Source organism: Trichechus manatus, unplaced genomic scaffold (assembly GCF_000243295.1).
Source record: "Trichechus manatus latirostris isolate Lorelei unplaced genomic scaffold, TriManLat1.0 scaffold00104, whole genome shotgun sequence".
In the NCBI taxonomy this organism is placed as follows: domain Eukaryota; kingdom Metazoa; phylum Chordata; class Mammalia; order Sirenia; family Trichechidae; genus Trichechus; species Trichechus manatus.
The window spans coordinates 4,155,111-4,178,869 of NW_004444040.1; the positions used below are offsets into that span (position 1 = coordinate 4,155,111).

The 23,759-nt window shown below is 42.0% G+C and overlaps 1 protein-coding gene across 5 annotated transcripts in view; it reads left to right on the forward strand.

Annotated features, from left to right (window-relative positions):
• SHLD1 (shieldin complex subunit 1) overlaps positions 1 to 23,759 on the forward strand; it is a 97,536-nt gene that overhangs the window by 9,995 nt on the left and 63,782 nt on the right. The window contains exons 2-3 of one of the 5 annotated variants that reach the window (XM_023737545.1): positions 6,683 to 6,774; positions 9,213 to 10,590. The exons of 2 other annotated variants lie outside the window; for them this stretch is intronic. In XM_023737545.1, coding sequence (XP_023593313.1) covers positions 6,683 to 6,774; positions 9,213 to 9,230 — 110 coding nt within the window. In that variant the 3' untranslated portion in view covers positions 9,231 to 10,590. Of the gene's footprint in view, positions 1 to 1,046; positions 1,078 to 6,682; positions 6,775 to 7,217; positions 10,591 to 23,759 lie in introns of those variants that run through there. 2 more of the 5 variants (XM_023737544.1, XM_023737547.1) reach the window with 2 other exon arrangements.

A 23,759-nucleotide genomic window follows, 5' to 3' on the forward strand; every position in this document is an offset into this window, starting at 1 on the left:
CCAAGGAAGGTTCTGTGTGTGGTCATTTCTCTCTGCATATCTAGATACTGGGATGTTAGAATACATTAATAATTATCACTCTCGTTTATTGAGACTTGCTGCATGTCAGGTTTTCTGCTGTTAGGCTCCACGCTGTTTCACAAAGATTACTGCTTTTAATTCTTACCACAAAGGTGGGAAGGTGGGAAAATGAGGAAGCTAAGGCTTAGAGAAGTTAGGAAAGTTACCTAGTGTCTCTTAGTAAATGGCGGCTCTGAGATGAATACAAAGGCAGTGTTCTGAATCACATTTTTATTGAAAATCAGTTGCTTTAGAAAAGCATGAGAAATAACCAAGTGAGTGATACCACTGAGACAAAGAACTAATGGAAATAAAATTATTTAGGCAAGTTTTGTTAGTTTGATAGAGCAAACAACTCATTTTTAGGGGAGTAATTTTAGGGAAGAATATTAATTTTTTGTTACTATTCCTTCAGATTTTAATATTTAAAAATCTTATTTTGCTGTACACTCAGCCATTTGGTAGTACTTTTGTAGTTATGCCATTTATAACTCACAACAGTCTTTAGAAAACCTGTTGCTGTCAAGTTGACTCTGACTCATGGCAACCCCATGTATGTCAGAGTAGAACTGTATTCCATAGGATTTTCAATGGCTGATTTTTTGGAAGTAGATTGCTAGGCCTTTCTTTCAAGCCACCTCTGGATGGACTCAAACCTCTAACCTTTCGGCTAGTAGCTGAGCACATTAACCGTTTGCACCACCCAGGGATACAATACTCCCCCAAAACCAAAAAAATCCATTGCTGTCAAGTCAATTCAGACTCATAGCGACCCTAAAGGACAGAGTAGAACTGCCCCATAGGGTTTCCAAGGAGCACCTGGTGAATTCGAACTGCCGACCTTTTGGGTAGCAGCTGAGTTCTTAACCACTGCGCCACCCAGGGTTTCCACAATACTCTTAGGTGTTTTTGTTTTTTTTTTTTTTTAAAAAAGGATCAAATCACTCAGAGCTTCTTAAGAACGAAGTGAAAATTGTGTCTTTCAGCCATGACAATAGGAAGGATCAACTAGAATCAAATGGAAGACCAACCATCCTATTTATTAATAATGCCATTTCTAATTGTTTAACCTAAGCAGAAATAAATATGCTCAGGCTTACCCACTACAAAGGCAGCTTCATTCCTGATATCATTAGGTGGCTTTTGCACAACATGGAAGCTATTTATTGTGCTGTAAATATTCTAGAGCTACCTATGAGAAGGAGGTTGTCTGTAAAAATAAATTTAAGAAAGGTTGTCAGTTCATTTCTCTGTTCACCTGTTAATGGTCATTGGGGTATTTCTGGTTTGGGCTATTTATAAAATAAAATCGCTATGAACAAAAGAAAAAAGTTGTCCGTGAGTATCCGGTCATTGCCAAGCAAGGAACTGGAGGTGTCAGTCCTAAACCCTGAGGGCTGCCAGTGCCCCGGCTGCTCAGCCTGACTTACTCGGCTGTGACCATCTTCCACCTCAAGTTTCTCAGAATTGTCCAGAGGCCTGGGCTTTTCATCTTCCATTTGTAAACTGAGTTCGTTTCCTTCTGATCACTGCATGTTCATAGTTAGCTGTGGTTATGGGTTCTCTCCCCCTCGGCCCTTGAGCAGACTTTTTTCGACATTTTTACCTTGTTCAGACAACTCTGGATCTATTGTTTGCTCAGAGACATGCCTACCTTTGCCTTGGTTTCTGTTGGTGTTCTGATTGCCGCCCTTCTATCTAAGATTCTTAACACGTCTAGTTCCCGAGCCAACTTGCTGTTCTTGGTTTGTTTGCTGCTGTTGTGTGTTGCTAGGATATTGATCTTTTGTGAATTGTGAATAAAATCAAAGCTTTTCAGTTGGATAGTCATTCAAGATCACTCTACATTGGTCTGTACCCACCCTAAAACGTACTTGGTGAGGCACACTGTTGGCTGGGTTCATGTAGCTCATGCTTGGCTCAAAATATAGTTGACCATCTAAAGAACTGGCAGGGTATGGCAGGTTGCTTACAGTGAAGTGAAGGGTCTAAGGGTGAGCCCAGGACCTGGCTCCCCCAGCTGAGGGGTGAAGTAGGAGCCAAAATCAAACCCATTGCCATCAAGTCGATTCCAACTCATAATGACCCTCCAGGACAGGATAGAATTGTCTCATAGGGCTCCAAGGCTGTAGAACCTTACAGAAGCAGACTGCCACATCTTCCTCCCTCAGAGCACCTGGTGGGTGCTTAACCACTGCTCTACCACAGCTCCTGACATAGGAGCCAGGAGCTGACAATCAGGATTCTGTCATATCATCCTTATTGCCAAAATCGCCAGTAAAAATCCAGGCACACAGCTGGCAAGGGAGTGGGGTCCATAATGATATAGTGGGATAACCCACTGGTAGCAGAGCACAGCCCTGTCACACAGCAAGTGTGCTCAGAAATCCAGGCAGGCGGCAGGCAGTGTGCAGGTGACTTGTCAGTGGGGAGTGCGGCCCCAACGGAGTCTGGGTGCAGTTCCCACCCCTGGAAGAGTGGTGGCAAGAAAAGTTGGCCTTTTAGGAGGTGGCAGGGACCACTGCAAAAGCTAGGTTATAAGCCTGTGGGCCCAGGCTCAAGCCTAATCTTTGTGAAGGATTCCCCATCTTCACCTTGCAGCTGCCCCTTGGTATGGGGCTGTCATTGTCCTGCTTTTCCTAGCCAGGCTTTTTTTTTTTTTTCTTGGTCACATCCTGTTTTTTTTTTTGTTTTTTTTAATTGTACTTTAGATGAAGGTTTACAGAACAAATATCTTTCTCGTTAAACAGTATACATATTGTTTTATGACATTGTTTAACAACCCCACAACACATCAACACTTTCCCTTCTCACCTTGGGTTCCCTATTACCAGCTTTCCTGTCCTCTCCTGCCTTCTAGTCCTTGTCCCTGGACTGTTGTGCCCCATTAGTCTTGTTTTGTTTTATGGGCCTGTCCAATCTTTGGCTGAAGAGTGAACCTCGGGAGTGACTTCATTACTGAGCTAAAAGGGTGTCCAGGGGCCATACCCTCGGGGTTTCTCCAGTCTCTGTCAGGCCAGTAAGTCTGGTCTTTTTTTCTGAGTTAGAATTTTGTCCTACATTTTTCTCCAGCTCTGTCCGAGACCCTCTGTTGTGATCTCTGTCAGAGCAGTCAGTGGTGGTAGCTGGGCACCATCTAGTTGTACTGGACTCAGTCTGGTGGAGGCCGTGGTAGTTGTGGTCCATTAGTCCTTTGGACTAATCTTTCCCTTGTATCTTGTTTTCTTCATTCTGCCTTGCTCCCGAAGGGGTGAGACCATTGGAGTATCTTAGATGGCTGCTCACAGGCTTTTAACACCCCAGACTCTACTCACCAAGGTAGAATGTAGAACATTGTCTTTATAAACTGTTATGCCAATGAGCTAGATGTTCCCTGAGTTGGTCACATGTTGTATTATTACATTTATATGAAATATCCAGAATAGGTAAATCCACAGAGACAGAAAACAGATCGATGGCTACCAGGGACTCGGGGAGGAAGGAATAGGGAGTGACTGCCTAATGGGTATGGGGCCTGTTTTGGGGCAATGAAAACGTTTTGGAACTAGGTAGAAATGGTGGTTGTACAACAGTGTGAATGTATTAAATGCCACTGAATTGTACACATTAAAATGCTTAATTTTGTATTATGTGAATTTAACTTCAATAGAAAAAAACACAAATCACGGGGGACTTTTATAAGAAGACGGGAGAGTATGAGAGGGAGATGTATAGGTATCACATACTCCCAAGGATTTTTTTTTAATTGTGGTAGATATATAGGTAACAAAACATTTGCCATTTCAACAATCCGCACCTCTACAGTTCAGTGGCATTAATTATGTTCAGCATGCTATCCAGCCAGCACCCTTAACTGATAATTGAATTTTAGGCTTTTTGAAGGCATTGCCTGCACTTGTGCTGTCTGCTTTTCTGCTTACAATCCATCTTCATTCTGGTGCACGTGACGTCCCTCCCCACTACCCCCTGGACCAAGGCTGCCCTTGCTCACATCCCAGTTATCTCCCCCAGGAGCCAAATCGAATGGATACTTTGCTGCCCTTATCTCTTGTGCCCAACTGCCATACCACCTTGCATGCCCCGGAAGAGGACATTAGTGGCGAGGGGTATGAGACTTAAAAGCACTTACTGAGGTTGTTAAGAATCTTAGAAAAACCTCAAAAGCCTTGATCATTTCCGTCAGGATATGCCAAGGAGATGAGGGCTTTGGCAGTTCAGCAGTAGAATTCTCATCCTCTGTTAAGGAGACTGGCGTTCGACTCCCGGCCAGTGCACCTTATGTGCAGACACCACCCATCCGTCAGTGGAGGTTTGCATGTTGCTGTTATGCTAAACAGGCTTCAGGGGAGTGTCTAGACTGAGAGGGACTGGGAAGAAAGGCCTGGCGATCTGCTTCTGAATATCAGCCAGTGAAAACTCTATGGATCACAATGGTTCAATCCCATCGTTCGTGGGGTTACCATGAGTCCAGGGCTAATGTGATGGCAGCTAACAATAACCACAAGATGCCAAGGAAGGTTAGACTGGACTACATCTCTGAGTAAACAGAGCCTGCCTGTGCTGAAGTTACCAGCCAGCCACTCCTCATGAGGTGTTGGTGGAGTAAACAGCACCTTTTCACCTATGCCAGGCACAGGAGTATGAAACCCCTTTCCCTCTGCCGTTGCTGGTGAGATAAGGCAGCAGCCCCACTGCAGCCAGAAAGATCTTCCTGAAACACCCTTTCCAGCATGTTGTTCCTCTGTTTAAGTCTCTGTGAGCTGTAGTTGTATACTTCTTCTTTCTTGCTAAGTCCACGTCCCCCTTTTGAAGGCTTGGTGTAATCTGCTGTCTGGGTATTTGTTGGAAATATTTAACAACCAGTATAGCAGTGTTGCAGTATTTTAACAGCTCGTAAGACTGTACTGGTACGCACCAGCTGCATATAGGCCTCTGCTGGCATCTGATTACACAGTAACACAGGCTGCTATGCCTGTTGCCTGTCGGGCCTGTTTCTGCACTGAGCCAAGTCTTAAAGCCCTAGCTGCATCGTTCCCCTCCTTGGAATGTGCTCCCTCCTCCCTAGTCAACTCCAGTCTCCTCCAGAGGCCCTTGAATTGAATCCATCAATTAGTCCCGAGTACCTGCTTGTTGGTGGACTTAACTCCCTGCCTCTTATATAAAATCAGTTGCCACTGAGTTGATTTCAACTCATGGCAACCTCGTGTATGTCACAGTAGAACTGTGGTCCATAGGGTTTTCAGTGGCTGATTTTTTGGAAGTAGATCACCAGGCCTTTCTTCTGAGGTGCCTCTGGGTAGACTCGAACTTCCAACCTTTCAGTTAGCAGCCAAGCGTGTTAACCATTTGCACCACCCAGGGACTGCTTCTTAGATACTTGCTTCCTTTTCTCCTTTGCTCCTGGGTTCAAGGGAAGCATCAAGTAAACAGAATGGAAGAGCTGAGTCAAGCATGTATAAACCTCTCAGACCACAAAGGTTTCCTAGAGGGCATTCCTGTGTGTACTGCTATAGCTTGATAAGCTTTGAGTGGCTTGTGTGCCATATCTCGTCAGGGCCCTCTGAAACCTTTGTCCTGGAGTGCACCCGAGATCCATTCTAATTTGGGACAAACAGTTTCTCTGAAGTTGTTGCTTAGACATTGCAATACGGATATGGGAATCTCAGCCATTTCCTCAGACTTGAACTTTTGTCTCTGAGCAGTCGTTGGGGAATTCGGTTGAATGTATACAGCAGAGTGAATGTTAAATACAGTAAGGCTTTGATGATTAAAGGTCCTAGCTGACAGGTAGCTCTGTGTTTAAAGTAAACAGTGGTTTAATATCCCCTTATTCTTCTTTCAGAATCTGTCAACATCCCAATCTTCAAAGGCCATTTTATAACCTGTGGATTTAGGCATTTCATCCAAGGAATTCAATATTTAAGATCTGATAAATATGCTTGTCTTTTTTTTTTTTCCTTTCTTTAATTCATATAGTATCTATTTGGAATTCCATAAAATTTTATTTCCATGAGAAAGCAATTGTAAGCTCTTGAATCTAGAAACTTGCAATATAATTTATATAATAATTGTGGAGATTTAGATGTGTGTGTGTGTGTGTGTGTGTTTTTAAGTAGTAAAAACTAAAACAAGTCAGGGATATTTTAGACATCTGAATAATACTAAATACGTTTTCTTTCACAGGTACATGAGGTGGTATTTAACCTAGTGCTAACATCAGTCGCCATCGAGCCGAGTCTGACTCATGGCGACCCCATGTGTGTCAGAGGAGAACTGTACTCCATAGGGTTTTCGGTGGCTGATTTTTTGGAAGTAGACTGCCAGGCCTTTCTTCTGAGGTGCCCCTGGGTGGATGATGTGAACTGCCAGCCTTTCAGTTAGCAACCGAGCATTTGGCTGTGTGCACTACCCAGGGACAGTGATTCAGCACCCCCTAAACTGGACCCATGGTCCAGTGAGGAAAGGAAAGAAGGGGACAATGACTACTGAGCCAATTCTCTAAGAAATGACTGAGAACAAAATCTGGTACTTCCTATCGCCTAACAAGTTGGTGGGTTTTATCTGGAAGGTTTGGGGCATTCACTGCATGGCACTGCATCTCTGCCTTTGTTGCTTCTTCCAGAATTGAATTACGCAGATTCTGCCATCTGGATGGAATTCTCAGCTCCAAAACAGGGTTTTGAGCTCTGTCTGCTGCCGTTGGAAGGCTGCAATGTATCCTAATTGTGTGGCTCAAGTAATGAAGGATAAACCATAAGTGTATATCCAGAGGCATCTCAGAAGAAAGGCCTGGTGATCTACTTCCAAAAAATCAGCCATTGAAAACGTTATGGAGCATAGTTCTACTCTGACCCACATGAGGTCACCACGAGTCTGAATCAACTTGAAGGCAGCTGGTTTGGTTTAGTTTATGTGTCTAGAGAACGTTACAGCCTCTGGGCCAGTGGTTTTCAAACCGTGCTCCAAGGAGCCCTTAAGGAGCTGCAGGGCCGGGGTTGGGTGAGGTAATGAGCTTGTGGGGGACCCTCCATCCTTGCTTATCCATGTCAGCTCATTTCCATCATGGGCTTCCATGTAAGCAGTCATCGGAAGGAAGGGTGCCAGGGCCAAAGAGAGTTTGAAAACCACCTCGTTCATCTACTCCTCTCATTTTCCAGATGGGGAAGTTGAATATCAGGATAATGAAGAAAATCACCCAAGGTCACTTAGTAAGCTGGCAATTTCTACATCTTGGGTAATCCCCCGAGCAGACTACATTAAACTGTGACTTTTCTATTCCTTTTTAAAAAATAAAAAGGGTTCTTTATTAAAACTGCTGATTTTTAAATAACATTGAACAGTCATTACAGATGTAACAGTTTAAGAGTTTTTTTTTAAGCCCAGGAAAGCTATTTGCCCTCTGTGACAGTTCTCATCACTTTTCCCTTTTGAGTTTCAGGGACACCTGCTGTTGGAGAAGAGACTTGTTTACTTTTGTGTACTTGGCTGGCAGCTCCAGTTTTGGTTGAGAAACAGGCAGTGTTCTGGTTGTGAGCCACACCTACAGGGTACTTATCTCCCCAGTCCAGGTGAACAGTAGTGACCTCATGGTCTGACCTGATAGCTTTCCCCAAGGGCTCCTCCAAGTGAACATTTGTTCATAACTTGTCACTCAGCTGTGTCTGCCTAAGTATGAAGAAACAACTGGATTAAAATAGTGAGACATACGCCATCACTAGTTCATTTATTGTTAAGTATTTGTAAGGAAAAGACTATACACGATTAAGGGAAGACAGAAAGAGTAATAGTTTATTGCACATTTATTCTCCAGGTGCCATGCTCTGCATTTTACATGCGTTGTTCCTTTTATTTCTCAAAACCACCTGGGACTCAAACCTGGGTCAGACTGACGTCAAAGGCAGGGCTTTAAAGAAATTCAAACATCCAGGTATTATTAGATATGAAGTATTAAGTTTTACATTAAGTGGTGGACTACTAGCCAGAAGATTGGCTGTTGGAACCCACCCAGAGGCGCCTTGGAAGGCAGGCGTGGCTACCTGTTTCAAGGTCATGCCTTGAAAACCCTATGCAGCAGTTCTACTCTGAACACATGGGGTCGCCATGAGTCAGAACTGACTGGACGACAATGAACAACAATTAAGTTTCAAGCCTTAAATATTCACGGTTACCTCTTTAGGTTCCTGTTAGCTTCGTTCTGCTAACTCTGAGTATCTTCAAACTTCTGTCAGCACCCTACCCTCTCAGGGACAACCATGACTTCTAGTTCAGTTGACTAGATTTGTGTCCACTGAGCTGCCCTTTCCACGCTGGTCTTCCCATTGTTGATGAAGCTCTGACAACCTGCAGACTAGTCACAGAGAAGGCATTGCCTCCTCACTGAAATTTCTCACACTGGGAAGGAGCCAACTTCTTATGGCTAAAACCAAGGGAAGAAAACAAGTCAGCAGTTTTAACTCTGTTGGCTAGAATGAATGAAACCCTTGATAACTTTTTCTCGCCAGAAGAAACTTTCTCATCTGGCTCCAGAACTCTTCTTCTTCTGGGCTGTTTGCCCTTTGAAGTAATAAGCTGTGCTTTTTGTCTGCTGAGTGGCTGCCCCTTACCAACCCTCAGTCTCCCTGGAGTTCTTGATAGAGCTGGATTTTGCTAACATATTTGAAGTTATAAAAACCCAGTTGATTGCAACATAGCTTTTCAGAGTAAGTGGTTTTTTGTTCATCCCTGGGTCCCCATGCTGAGGGGCAGGGTTCACGTTTTGCCCTCTGCCTAGTCTGATCATGTAGTGCTTTACAGCTGCCTTCTTCTAAGCCTAGACTCTGATGTGTGGGTAGAGAATAAGGGTACATTGCTGGCACATAGTAAGTGCTCGGTAAAGGCTTGTTGAATGAATAAATGAAAAAAACACAGAAGCGGAACATGGTAAGTTTTTAAAACATATATAAAATATTTATCTCAGTGCCTTGCTCCCCAATTTGTAATTTTATCATCCAATTTAAGCTCTGCTTGATCTTATATATACGCTGGGATGAGAAAGTTTCTATCCTAAGCCACACAAATTTGCTTAACTCTCATCTGGAAAGTCTTCACACTAGGCACTAGGCCGAACTAGTCTTTCTGTAAATCCCTGACTTTTTTCCTTGATAAGAAAACAGAGAAATGAACAGCTGTGAAGAAATACAATGCAACTGAGGGTAGAATATTTATCACTGCATTTCTCTGTCCTGAAGAAAGTATGTTCTTAGTGGAGCTGTTTCTTCAATACATTTATGCAGCAAATATTTCTTTAGCAACAGTGCATGGGATTTAGGATACTCCTAAAGATTGCTTTTAAAGATACTATCTTAAGAAAACTGTATTGCTATCATATTTCATAGCATTTTGTTTTTTTTTTTCCTGTTTACGAAGTAATGCAATTGAGTAGCAAATTTAAATAAATTGTAAAAATGAAAGATTAGCCTCATTTCTTTACAGTATATTCGGTAGTAATTTTTATGCCCAGAATTTTTTTTTTTTACAAAGAACTCTTGAATAATATTAGGGGGTGTTTAGGTATAGTATAAATAAAAAGATGAGGAAGTTACCCATGGGTCACCACCATCTTAGAAATAGAGTTTGAGGGGAGAATGGGTTAAAATAATGCCTCTTGTTTTTGGCCAGTAAAAACAGCTGTCCTGAGTCATAGTGGCTATGGGTTGGCATCAGGCAATGTCTTGCTATGGGCAGGGTTTGAGACTACTGCCCTCTAGTGACCGCTTTTACACATTCCTGAACATTACTGAGAAAAAGAGTTGAAATGCACCGGATATGTTAAGCCTTTGTCGTGTGTGCTTCCAGGGTTTTGCGCCTACTAGAGTAAAAACTAAAAGTTGTTACTTTATTCAGTTGAAATCTGCAAAGGTAACCTTGTGAAGGCCACCGCTGTTAAATGTAGTTACCGCATGTGCATTATGTAGTTTGGGGAGAGCTTTTTCATTTGTCCTGCTTGGTTGATTGCAGGTGAGAACGCAAATGTAAAGAGTGATGTTTGATTTTTCTTTGCACATTTGCCGGAAAAAAGTTGTCCTTTTTTTCCTTTTGCAAACATAAGACCAAAGGATTTACTTTTTCTTTATTTGATGAATTTACAGCAGCATCAAAGGGTCATAATGAGATTTTAAAAAATCTTTTGGAACTTCTAGTCTGACAAGATGGCATCGACCCATTTCTCCTTACTGCTCCCTACTAAGTACAACTATAAACCCTGGAAACACAAGAGGCAACCAAAGGAGAACTCTGAGAAGTGGTAAGAGAAGGTAAACTGGCTTGGGGCCCCACAAGGGCATGGCATCTTCTTCTCACCCAACAAAGAAGGTGACCCAGACCCAGTGCATCCAGAGCCCCAATCTAGCAACAGAAGGTGGCCCAGGTAGGCTCATTTCTCCCAAGGATTGAATGGGAGTCCATCCAACATCACCAGGAAAGCTCAGCCCCTCCAGCAAGGGGGATCTATAGGGAGCACCACTAACAATAAGTAGCCAAGGGAAGTGTCTCCTTCCCCACTGGGCCTGAGACTCCCCTCCCCGGCCAAGTGATAGCAACGTGACCAGGGGCTACAAGGAAGAGGGACTCAGCTACAAAAAGGGCCTCAGCCTGGGAAGCCTCTTTGCCCCATGGACCTGAAATTCTCCTCCCCCACTCAGAGTCACAGGGCACGGGCAAAAGGGGTCCCACCACAACAAGCAGCCCAGCCTGGGAAGCCTCCTCCTCCCCGTGGGCCTGAGATACCTCTCCCCGACCCAGAGACACCTGGAGGCCTGGCCTGGGAGAAAGTCTTTCACCTTCTCAGGCAACACCAGCAGGGACTAGAGGGAGCACCTGTGACACCAGGTAACCAAACAGACCAAAGTAACACAGCAAAGGCTCAGAAAATTTAACTGTCATTGGAACCATAGCCCACAAAAGTAGTCCAGGACCTGTGTGCTAAATCCAAACAGTGACTGCCTGCTAAAATAAAAGATTTAAGTAGGACCCAGCATCTCCTAACACAATAGGCAAAATATCCAGGATACAACCAAAGACCATCTGTCATGGTAAGAGCTGAAATTCACAGCTAAATTGAAAAAAGGTAGTCAATTGATGCCAACACCAAGATGAATCAGATGGTGGAATTATCTGACATGGATTTTAAAGCAGCCATCATAGAAATATTTCAACAATCAATTACAAATTATCTTGAAACAAATAAAAAATAGAATATCTCTGTAAAGAAATAGAAGTTATAAAAAAGAAGGAAATGGAAATGATAGAACTGAAAAATACAACTGCCAGAAAATTGATAAATTGGACCTCTTCAAAACTAAAACCTTTTGCTCTCTGAAACGCCATGTGAAGAGGATGAAAAGACAGGCTACAGACTGGGATGAAATATTTGCAAATCACATAGTCAACAAAGGACTAGTATTGAAACTATATAAAGAACTCTCAAAACGCAACTGTAAACCAAAAAAGGAGGGATACTGTGTGGTTTAAAATTGGAAAAAGTGTGCACCAGGGTTGTATCCTTTCACCATACTCATTCAATCTGTACGCTGAGCAAATAATCCAAGAAGCTGGACTATATGAAGAAGAATGGGGTATCAGGATTGATTGGAGGAAGACTCATTAACAACCTGCGTTATGCAGATGACACAACCTTGCTTGCTAGAAGTGGAAGAGGGCTTGCAGCACTTACTGATGAAGGGCAAAGACTACAGCCTTTAGTAGGGATACACCTTAACATAAAGAAAACAAAAATCCTCACAACTGAACCAAGAAGCAACATCATGATAAATGGAGAATATACTGAAGTTGTCAAGGATTTTATTTTTACTTGGATCCACAAGCAATGCCCATGGAAACAGCAGTCAGGAAATCAAGGACGTATTACATTGGGCAAATCTGCTGCAAAAGACCTCTTTAAGGTGTTAAAAAGCAAAGATGTCACTTTGAGGACTAAGGTACACCTGACCCAAGCCAGGGTGTTTTCAGTCGCCTCATACACATGGGAAAGCTGGACAATGAATAAGGAAGAGTGAAGAAGAACTGATGCTTTGAATTATGGTGTTGGTGAAGAATATTGAATATACCGTGGACTGCCAGAAGAATGAACAGATCTGTCTTGGAAGAAGCATAGGCAGAATGCTCCTTAGAAGTGAGGATGGTGAGACTTTGTTTCGCTTACTTTGGACATTTTATCAAGAGGGACCAATCCCTGGAGAAGGACATCATGCTTGGTAAAGTAGAGGGTCAGCGAAAAAGAGGAAGACCTTCAACGAAATGGATTGACCTGGTGGCTGCCACAACGGGTTCAAACATACCTACTATTGTTAGGATGGCACAGAACCAGGCAATGTTTCATTCTGTTTTACATGAGGTTGCTATGGGTTGGAACTGACTTGACATCACCTAACAACAACAACAAAAAAAAAAATAAATAAACAATCCAGTTGGAAAATGAGCAAAAGACCTGAAGCGATTTTTCTCTGAAGAGGATATTCAGATGGCAAATAAGCGCATGAAAAATGTTCAACATCACTGGTCATCAGCGAAATATAAATTAAAACCGTAGTGAGTTACCTATCAGAATGGCTAAAATAAACGACAATGACGAAACCAAGTGCTGGTGAGGATGCAGAGAAACTGGATTGCTTATACTTTGCTGGTGGAAATGTAAAATGGTTCACCTACTTTGGAAAATAGTTAGCAAGTTTCTTGTAAAACTAAACATGCAATTACTATATGACCCAGCAGTTTCACTCTTGAGATTTATCCCAGAGAAATGAAAAGTTATGTTCACACAAAAACCTGGTGTAAGATGTGAGGCAGGGCGATAGTTTTATATTTTCCAAATGGGAGTCAGTTGTCTTAATACCATTTATTTATTTGCATCCTTTTCTGTCTGATTTGAAATGTTCCCCTTACTTTTTAGAAAATCATATTGTACGTTCTTATTTTTGGTTCTAGAGCCAGAGTGGTCTGGGTTTGACCTTGGTTCTGTACCTACTAGCTTTCTGACCTTGGGCAAGTTGTTGCGTTTTGCTTTGCTTGGTTTCCTCAGCTGAAAAATAGTGCCTGCTTCATAAGGTTGTCGTGAGGATGGAGTGAGGCACCCAGAGCTTAGTATACTTCGTAAAGTTTAGCTGCCATTACAACTGCTGCGATTCTAACGAGTGTTTCTACTGGGTTTAATTTCCATTTCTTCTGCTTTGTTGAGTTCCTTTCTGGAGAAGACCAGACCTTCTACTTCCTTGTTTTGCTCAGTTCTGGGCAAAAAAGTGATTTCTACTGGGACAGAGCCCTATAGAAATTTATTGTGATTAACACTGACCTAAAGTATGTGTAGAATTACTTCCTAGCATTTGGCTTCTGTTAACTTTGGGTATAGTTTTAGGCAAATTATCTAATCCTATTGACATATAATTTCCTCATTGTAAGTGTGTAGATTTGTCAACAGATGCCTTCTCATCTACACAGTATTTTGGTTTCTGTTTGAAGGCGCTCCTATGCAGTCTCTACAAATAATCTTATAATGGAGAATCCCAAAGGAGCCCTGGTGGTGCAGTTGTTAAAGTGCTCTGCTGCTAACCAAAGGTCGGTGGTTCAAACCTTCCAGCTCCACCGTAGGAGAACGATGTGGCGGTCTGCTTCCGTAAAGATTACAGCCTTGGAAACCCTATGGGGTAGTTCTGCTCTGTCCTATCGGGTCGTTGTGAGTTGGAATCCACTCGATGACAATGGGTTTGGCTTTGGTTTTAACTGGAGCTATGTCTGTGAGAACATATTGTGTAGAATGTTTGTTAGCTGTCAGTTCAGCCAAATGAAACCATTTTTTGATTGTTGGCTTTTCACCAAGGTCCATGCTGTATATCAAGGGCGATGTAAACTATGGAAACACATGATTCTTGTACTTAAATTGTTGATAGTCAAGTTGAGAAACTCAAATATGCAGACAAAATAAGAGGGGACAAAATGAGGCAGTGTTAAATTTCATAACTGCAACAAAGAGAACTGAACAAATTCATTGAAGAAAAGACCATCTATTTGAGGAAAGAGCAAATGTCTACTTTTCCTGTGTCAGAATTCTCTATGAAAAGATTAGCTTTTGAAGAAGCTATTACATTCTGGGTGATGCTAAAAATAGTACTTAAGGAATAGAAATGTGCATGTTATTTTACATTTGCTAGGCAGAAGAATAACATAAAATTTAATCAGATCTTAGAGGAAACATTTTTATAACTGTTTTTACTAGACTCCAGAGTTTTCTTATTGTGAACACTCACAAAATTACCTGTAGAGTTTAAAGTTATTTTTTTAATTGACCTGTTGACCACAGGTACTGATAAGAAGGTATAGAGCAATACTCATAATAAGAAACAGATAACTGCTCAATTGTAATTTAAGGTGGTTCTCTTGGAATTTTTCCTTTCATGGTATATCTAAAGAGTTCCCTACCTTTTCCCATGGCTTTATCTCTGCCTGTAGATTCTCAAACAATTCCCTAAATAGAAATTTGAGTTACTTTGCTAAGATGAGATCCTTGATCTTTGTGGCCAAGTGTAGGGATATGTGATTTCTTCCTTCAAAGAATGAGTTGATTGAAATATGTTCTCTCTCAAACTTGGACATCATGAATGAATATGGATTATGTGATAACCCCTTACGACCATCCCAAGACAACAGCAGCCTGAGCAAAAATAGGATTTAATAGGATTCAGAAATTAACAAAAACAATTTTAGAATTACATAATGTTATAAATGAGTATTTTCTTGATACATTGACATGTTTGATACATACATTGCTTATCCTAAAAAGCAAACACTCACGTTGCTGTCTATTTCTTGCTTTTTATTCATTCAGTAAGCACTATATTTAAGACTATGCCTGGTGCTACCACATAGAATGGTGGAAAGTAAATATCTTTCGTACCATGAGATTGCGGCCACAATTCTCACCACTACCCAAAGCTGTTTATGTCATTCTGATCTATTTCCAGATTTCATCCACTAAGGAGGTGGCATGGTGTTAGTTACGTGGAGGCACTCAGTAAACATTTGTAGGGTGAGTTAGAACATGGGAGGTGAGTTGAAGGATACTTGGTCTGTCTCAGTTTTAGACTGTAATTCTGCATATCACTTTTCATATATTAATTCAACCTTCAACAGGCATGAGAAGTTGAAGTTATTTGCAACTAGCCAAGAAAACCAGAAGAATTACAAGTGTCTTTTAGCATATTAAGAAGAACTGGGAATAAAAACAAAAACAGAGCTCTGGATTCTTTTTTTGCTCAAAGTAATGACAGGAAGCTTTCTTTCATTTAACAATGTATGATGCAATTAAAAAAAAAAACCACCCTTCTTGATGAGAGAAGGAAAGAAACGAAGGAGAGAAGATAGGAGAGAGGGAGGGAAACAAGAAGGGGAGGGAGGAAGGAAAGGAGGGAAGGAAGGAAGAAAAGAAGAGTAAGTAGGTTTATCACCTTCCTTTGAATTTCTGCCTGCACTCTGGGTCATGTATGGTGTATTGATCAGTGTTCAGTCAGGAGAACAGAAACCACTCTAAGTATTTCAGGGATGTTGAGCTGGTTGCCATGATGTTGGAAGGACTGTAGGAGCATAAGTGAGAAAGGAGTGTTACCTAGAGTTCAAGAAGCTGCCACTGCCCTTGGGCTGGAAACAAGCCTTCGCTTGCTGCTGAGCTGCTGGGGCCACTGCAGCTGCTGGGACCCCTGATGCTGCAGGGGCCTACAGTTGCCTGCCACCATCACTGCAGGAGCCACATCAGAGAAAATGTCTTTTCTTTCCCCTTTCTTCAATGTTGGTAAAACATCAGTGGAAACCAGATGGCAAGAGAACCTAGGAAAGGTAGTTTTCATGTTCCAGCTCCCTGCAATGCAGAGGAGAGCATGGAACGGTGGGATGGAGCTGAGGACCAACAGATAAAATCTAAAACATGGTTTTGGGAAGGGGGATTAGGTAATGAATGTAACAGCATCATGTGCTGTTCCTAAGACCTTCCAGTATCCAAATATAATCTTGAGTACGTGATGAGAGACAAAAGTGGATAAATATAGAAATGGAGTTCTTTTTTTTTAGCATCTGGCATCTTCTAAAAGAAAGAGCATAGACTTTGCAATCAGATTTGAATTCAAACCTCAGATTTAACCACTTATTAGTTATGGGCCTAAGAAAATGTTCTGAGCTTCAGTTTTTTCATCTGTAAAATAGAGATAATTATACCTGTCTTCCAGGACTGATGTGAGGATTAAGGAAAATGTTTGTAAAGTATCCAGCACAGTGGCTCACACACAGTAGACAGATTATTCAGAGGAGTACCATGATGATAATATAAAATTATATGTTTCAGGGAGTAAGATTTGACTGTAGGCATGTCTAAATTTGTTTGATAAGCCACTTTATAAAGACTTTGCCACTCATGAACATCACTGATATCTCTGGGATATTCAGGAATTACTTCTGGCAACAGCAACCCGATACAACTTGGACAAGTGAGGACACCAGGAATGGGGCCTCAAACTTAAACTCAGGTTCTTCTTGATCTGACCAAGGATCTGGCAGGAGCATGTTTACGCAGAGGTCCTGGTCCAGAAGGTGAGAACAAAGTTGGCAGGCCCAGGACCCAGCACTCCAGAGTCACCCAGGGCCTCCTACCTGAAGGACCCCTGGCTCGAGGGCAGCCTGTGGTGGGAGGTCCACGTGTCCTTGTCGTTCAGAATGCCTGCCTTGATCCAGCGCCTCACGTCCACCCTAACCTTGGCTGACCATCACTATTCCACTTCAGAGGAAAACACTGCACATTCCTGTGCTGTGTAGAAAAACAAAGAAAACTACCGCTCCGTTTTATATAAGGGATTTGAGCATCTGCAGATTTTGGTATTCATAGGGGGTCCTGGAACCAATCCCCCGCGGATACCAAGGGACAACTGCTTATCCAGATTCAAACTGTGAGATTTCTTAAAACTGCAACCTCCATATACTTTTGTATTTCGATCATTTATATGCAGAGCTTGGATCAAGGTGGCTGCTAGGGCACACATTCCAGCCTCTTTCTCCCACCTCAAACTCTAAGAAATAACAAGAAAAAATTATATCTATGTCTGTATATCTATATCTATTAAAAAAAAATAAAGTCGATGCTGACTCATGGCCACTGCATGTGTGTAAAGTAGAACTGTGCTCCACAGGGTTTTCATGGCTGTGATCTTTTAGAAATAGATTGCTAGGCCTTTCTTCCAAGGTGCCTTTGAGTAGATTTGAACCTTCAACCATTCAGTTAGTAGCTGAGTGCTTAATCATTTGTGCCACCCAGAGGCTCCTACCTCTATCTCTGTCTTTATCTATAGCTCCTGGAAAAGAAGAAGGGATGCTTACTGTGGGCCAGAAATTCTGAGCATCCTTGAAAGGCTACATCATTCGGGAGAGACTAAGTTATGCCCTGGTAACAAACAACCCTCACATCCCAGTGGTTTAAAACTATGCAGGTTTATTTCTCACTCATGCCACATGTCCATTTTGGGTTATTAGAAGGGCTGGTCACCCAGGGATCTAGGCTGACAGAGCAGCCACCATCTCAAATGTTGCTGTTGCCGTGTAGAGGAAAGAAGAGAATTCTGGAGGGCCTCACACTGGGAGTTAAATTATCCTGCCCTGGAAGTGACGCTCATCACTTCTACTCACAGCTCATTGCCCAGACTAGTTGCATGACCCATTTCCACAAGGGAGACAGGAAGTGCAATCCTATCAGTGTCCAGGAGAGGGGAGAATTGGAAATATTTGTCATTTACCTCAAAGGCTAAGGAAGATGGGATCTGATGGAAGGAAGAAGCTGCAGCTCAAAAGTGTGCACAGGGAAGAACTACTGTGGAAGGTAGAGTGGCTCCTCAAGATATGGGGAGCAGGAGGGGGACCCTGCAACAACCAACACCATGATTTATTAGAGTACTGCAAGAGGTATAGCCTGGGACATTGATACCCACTCGTATCCCAGAAATAGGAGAATTAGGAGGAGAGCTCTATTTTAACATTAAAAAAATATCTAATGTGCTATGGAAATTACAGAGTCTTCTCTATAAAGTCCTGTGTTTAGAATCATTGTGCCTAATACAATGCCTTGTACGTAGTGTGTGCTCAAGGAATGCTTACTGAATTGAATCACAGCTCTAAATTTACCATAGGAAAAAAAACAAGCACTGTTTTTGTTATGATTATTATCCTGTCACAGATAAAGTTGGTTCTGGATACAAGTCAGAGTCCTGATCCTTGGTAAGGGCACTTTAAGGAATTTTTCCTGCCCTGCAAGTTGCCGGAATTTAAATAAAAGGCACTTCCGGCATAGGGATTTCAATCCTGACTGCCTTGTTCTGCAGCTGAGTCCTCGTTTTTCCTTAAGACTTCCTTGGCCCACTCATCATGCCTGCATCTCTTGTCCTCTTGGCTTTGTGAAAGGATGTTCCTTGTCTTCCAGACTCAGCTTTCTTATTGGTGGCCTCTGTCTGCATTGGGTCACTAGAGACATTAGCGGTTAGGAGTAGGCTCTAGAATCAGATCGCTTGGCCCAAATCTGCCACCCACTAGCTGTATGATTTTGTATAAGGGACTTAAGTTTTCTGGCCCTCATTTTCTTCATTTTTAAATTTTGGGTAATAATAGTACCTACATCATAGGGCACTGCGGTGAGTATTGAATGAGATGATGCTTAGACCGTGCTTAGAATAGTGCCTGGCACTTTTAAGTACCTGGTGTATGTTAGCTATTACCACCATTACCGTCATTATAGGAAATAGAACATAAGGAGAACGTAAGAAGATAAACTCGTTTTGGTCCCTTGAAGGTAAAAGTTCTGACATAGTTATGTAGAAGAGTTAAGAATATACTTTTTAAACATGTGGCCACAAGTTTTAAATGGGAAAATCGACATAGAAATCATAAATCTCTCATCCTCAGAGAATGCTCACTGTAAAGGTCACAAAAAAAGTTATTACCAAAGGGCATGAAGTCACCGAAAAGTGGGTAATAATGAAAGCTGACATTTATTGAGTGTTCACTTGGTATTATCCCAGGTAATCCTTCAATAAGCAAAGGAAGAGATACTGTTTATATCCCCATTTTACGTTGAGAACACTGAGGCCCAGCTAAGTTAGTTAACCTAGGTCACACAGGACATGGTGAAACTAGGCAGTCTAATTCCACAGCTTTGTCAGTGACCACAATGCAATACTGCCCTTTAACCAAGTGACCCCTTTAAACCTACACCCCTTATAATGCAGTGATGCTTCTCCAGGTTTTTTTTCTGGTGGTTACCAAAAAACCAAAAACCAAACTCACTGCTGACAAGTCAATTCCAGCTCGTAGTGACTCAACAGGACAGAGTAGAACTGCCCCATAGGGTTTCCAAGGAACAGCTGGTGGATCTGAACTGCCAATCTTTTGGTTAGCAGACTGAGCTCTTAACTACTGTGCCACCAAGGTTACACCATACAATTCTCTGCCATCCACGTTACAGGGCCAGGGTCAGGGCAAAGTGTGAGTGGGTTATGTTTTGCTCTGGCTTAATTATCAGCCCTGGAGTTCCCTTCTTCCTGTCTGGGGCTTATTCCCTAAGTAGCTTGGAAATAATACAGTCAATAAGCCCACAATACTGACAACACTCAAGAGGGGCTTGTCTTTGAACATGGAATTCATAAAGACCAGAGAGCCTTGAAGACATTTGCTTTTCACCATATTTGATTGCAGATCCCTTTTGAGAATCAGAAACAATGAAAGCTTTCCCCGGGGTGGGGGGGGGGGAATGTTTGGCATGTGGTTTCCGGGGCACCCCCAGAAACCTAGATCCCAGATTTAACATTTACAGAAATAAAACAAGAATGATAAGAAAGCAGGGGGTAGTGGGCTTGCCATTTAGGGGTTAGGGTCTTGTCTCCTGGCTCCTCAAACAAACCTTCAAGGAAGCTGCCTCCTTCTATGCTCCAATCCATAAAATTAACTTAAAACATTAGTACAGTGGGGGAAAAAACCCCTAGCTTATCCTCAGTCTCCTGTTCATTTTTTACGTGATCTTAACGGTCCGTGTGGAGTCTCTAGATGGTATGAACGATTAATATGTTTGGCTGCTAACTGAAAGGTTGGAGGTTAGAGTCCACCCAGAGGCACCTCCAGAGACAGACCTGGCAATCTACTGAAAAATCAGCCATTGGAAACCCTATAGAGCACAGTTCTACTCTGACACACATGGGGTCTCCATGAGTCAGAATTGATTTGGCAGCAACTAGTTACTGTCTTTGCAGGCCAGTTTTGTGGTTCTGCCACATCCTGTAGTCTTCTTTCCTTATCCTAGAGCTTATCTGTGGCTGCACAACAAGACTTCAATTATGGCCTAACATAGTGTGTACCCCACGAATTCCACTGCAGAAGTTGTGCTCAATGAAGGTGGCCATCAGCTGTTTCGTCACCTAATGGTGTATACCAGTGCCGCTTTACGTTTTGGGACTGGCCTGGAAACACATGTCTGTGCACCAAACAGGAGGTTATATCAAGAAGCAGGATCTTATTCAATTTTGCACGAGATGTTCGTTACTGCCATTGAACACTTGGAGGGCTTGAAGGCAGGGGGGAGGAAAGACAAAAATGAGATTCTATGTAATCCAAGACTCCGTGGCAGTTTGTTTACTGAAAAGGGAGCCGTGTGCTGATGGGGAAATAAAGCCTTTGCTCTGCCTGGAAAATTTTTTGGGGGAGTCTAGGTGACAGGAACCTTAGCAGCATTCCATGGCGATCAGCTGAGGGAAAAACAAAAATCTTACACTCACCCCAAATGCCCTTTCTCCCTCCCAGAAGATAGTATTGTCTTGGCCTGTAAAAAAATCTGGAAATGTAGTATAAACTCCTAACTTCTTCTGAAAATATTTCTGATAATGATAACTATCCAAATTCTTCAAAGCAGTTTAAGAAGTTAGAGTTCTGTCTCTGTGGAATGTTCTTGATTTGGCAAGTCATGAACCCTAGATTTATTTTAACGTTGTAAAAGAGCCCCCCCCCCACCCCCTTGACTTCCTTTTGGAGGCTATAGCCCTTCTTTGGTGGTACTTGGGATTCATGCTCCCTAGAAACCATTAAAAGGAGCCCTGGTGGTATAGTGGTTAAAGCACTCGGCTGCTAACTGAAAAGTCAGCAGTTCGAACCCACCAGCCACTACATGGGAGAAAGATGTGGCAGTCTGCTTTACAGCCTTGGAAACCCTATGGTGCGGTTCTGCTCTGTCCTGTAGGACCGCTATGGATTGGAATTGACTCGGCAGCAATGGGTTTGGTTTTCGTTTTCTTTTTTTTAAGCCATTAAACAAGGAGCCCTGGTGGCATAATGGTTAAGCACTTGGCTGCTAACTGAAAGGTTGGCAATGGGAACCCACCCAGTGACTCTGTGGGAGAAAGACCTGGTGATCTGCTTCCATAAAGATTACAGCCAAGAAAACCCTATAGGGCAATTCTGCTCTTGTCACATGGGGTCACTATGAGTTGATTTACTTGACAGCACCCAGCAACATAACAACAAAAGCCATTAATGATTTCAGCCAATGAGCTGTAGGGAATAAATACAAAGTATATCTTTCTTCTTATGGTAGACTTACTATTAGTCTTGGAGAGAAGTCTCCACTTTGGTATATATATGAGAATTATGACACCTTTGATAAAGGCGTTAGCTAGCCATCCTTCTCTTCAAAAATATTACAAAAATAAATAATATAGAAGAGTATGAAATAAAATGAAAAAGTCCTCTAAGTTCCCAAATGCCTCTCTCTAGAGGTAATCAGCGTAAATAACTTCTGTGTATCCTTCCAGATATTTTTTTATTTTCTATGCAATTACAAGCATGTACATACATACAGATATGCATATCCATATATATTCACAAACAGCACATGTATCTGTTTTTTTCAAATACAAATGGAATCTTACCATACATAGCAATTTGTGTCTTGCTCTTTTCACTTAATGCTGAATTAAGACATCTTGCCATGTCAGTACACATAGGTCTCTCATATTTTTAGTGCCATAGTATTCCACTGTGTGGTTGGACCATAATTTATTTAACATACTGCCCGTTGATGGATGTTTAGATTGTCCCCACTTTTTTACTGTCACAGGCAATCCTGCAGTGGATCTTCTCGTACACATCTGATGCATTTGCCAAATGAACATTCTACTTGTAGTCGAGTCATATCTTGAGTACTACATTGCTGTGTTTTAAATATTAGTGATTTAGTAGATTTTTAACAGAAAATATTTACAGCGAAGCCTAATGACTAAGTATCAGAAAATATCTCCTTAGAAATGTACAAGAAGCATTATTACAGATGGTGGAAGTGTTGTAGAAGCCAGTATAGTGAGGTTAATTTTATTATTTGCTAGGAACGTATTCATGGTAGAATATTTGTTTTTGAATGTCATGTTAATGTATCCTGAGGAACTGTAAGGGGGTGGTATTTTTTTATGAGTTGCCATAGTGCGAGATACAGAGCTGTGGCACATGCATCATTAAAATGGTCTTCCAGAGGTGGAACTTTACGAAGAATAATTTCTTACAAGAGGAAGTGAGAAATGTTGGGGGTGGATTTTTCTTTCTAAAGCTCTGTTTATAAATGATTAATATGACAGCCTTTAAAAATCACAACATAGCTAAATTTCTGACTAAATAGAAGTCACCTGAACATACATGTTTGCACAAAAATAGGCAACCCATTTTGATTCCATGAAATGAAAACTAACTACTGTTTAGAGTAAATCTTGATAGCATTGATAGCTATACCAAAAAAATAAAAATAAAAAAACCAAACCTGTTGTCGTCAGCTTGATCCTGACTCACAGCAACCCACATCTTTCTCCCATGGAGGCTGATGGGTTCAGACTGCTGACCTTTCAGTTTGCAGCCAAGTGCTTAACCACTGCACCACCAGAGTTCCTATTAATAGCGATGGCTTTCCTTAAATCCTTAAATAGATTCTTAGAATTAGATTTATATTCTCTGAGCTCACAGTTAAATCGCCATTTCCCTTTCTGGGCATGTCCCTGTGGTCAGATGTCTGATTAGCATCATCCATGTAGGAAAAGCTGTCTGTCTTACATGAGGTGGGCCATGAGTGCCATGATCAGAGCAGTCCTGAAGAACCACCACTCTGCCACCAAGAACAACCCAGAGCAGTCAGCCCTCAGCAACTCTAGCTACAGCACAGGACACGTTTTCTTCTAACTACTGTTAGCCTACGTGTTGTAACAACTGCATTCACCTTCTCATCCGTGTAGATAACACAAGTGTTTACACCAGTGGTAAGACCAGGGGGCATTTGGTCATGTCTGCAGATGTTTTTGGTTGCCACAACTGTGGTGTGCTGCTGCTCATTTAGTGGGTAGATTCCAGGGATGCTGCTAAACGTCCTACAGTGCTCCAGTCAGCCTCCCACAACAAATTATCCAGTGCAGAATGTCAAGAGGGCCAAGGTTATGAAACCCTGCTCTTCACAGTGATGTACTATACTCATTGTTATTTTAATTCTCTGCCATATCTAGTTTATCATGTACTACACTTTTCTCAAAGATAGTATTGCTGAAAAGAATAGTATTGCTAGTAATGAACCACCTGAGACATTTATTAATTACCAAGCCAAAAGCAAA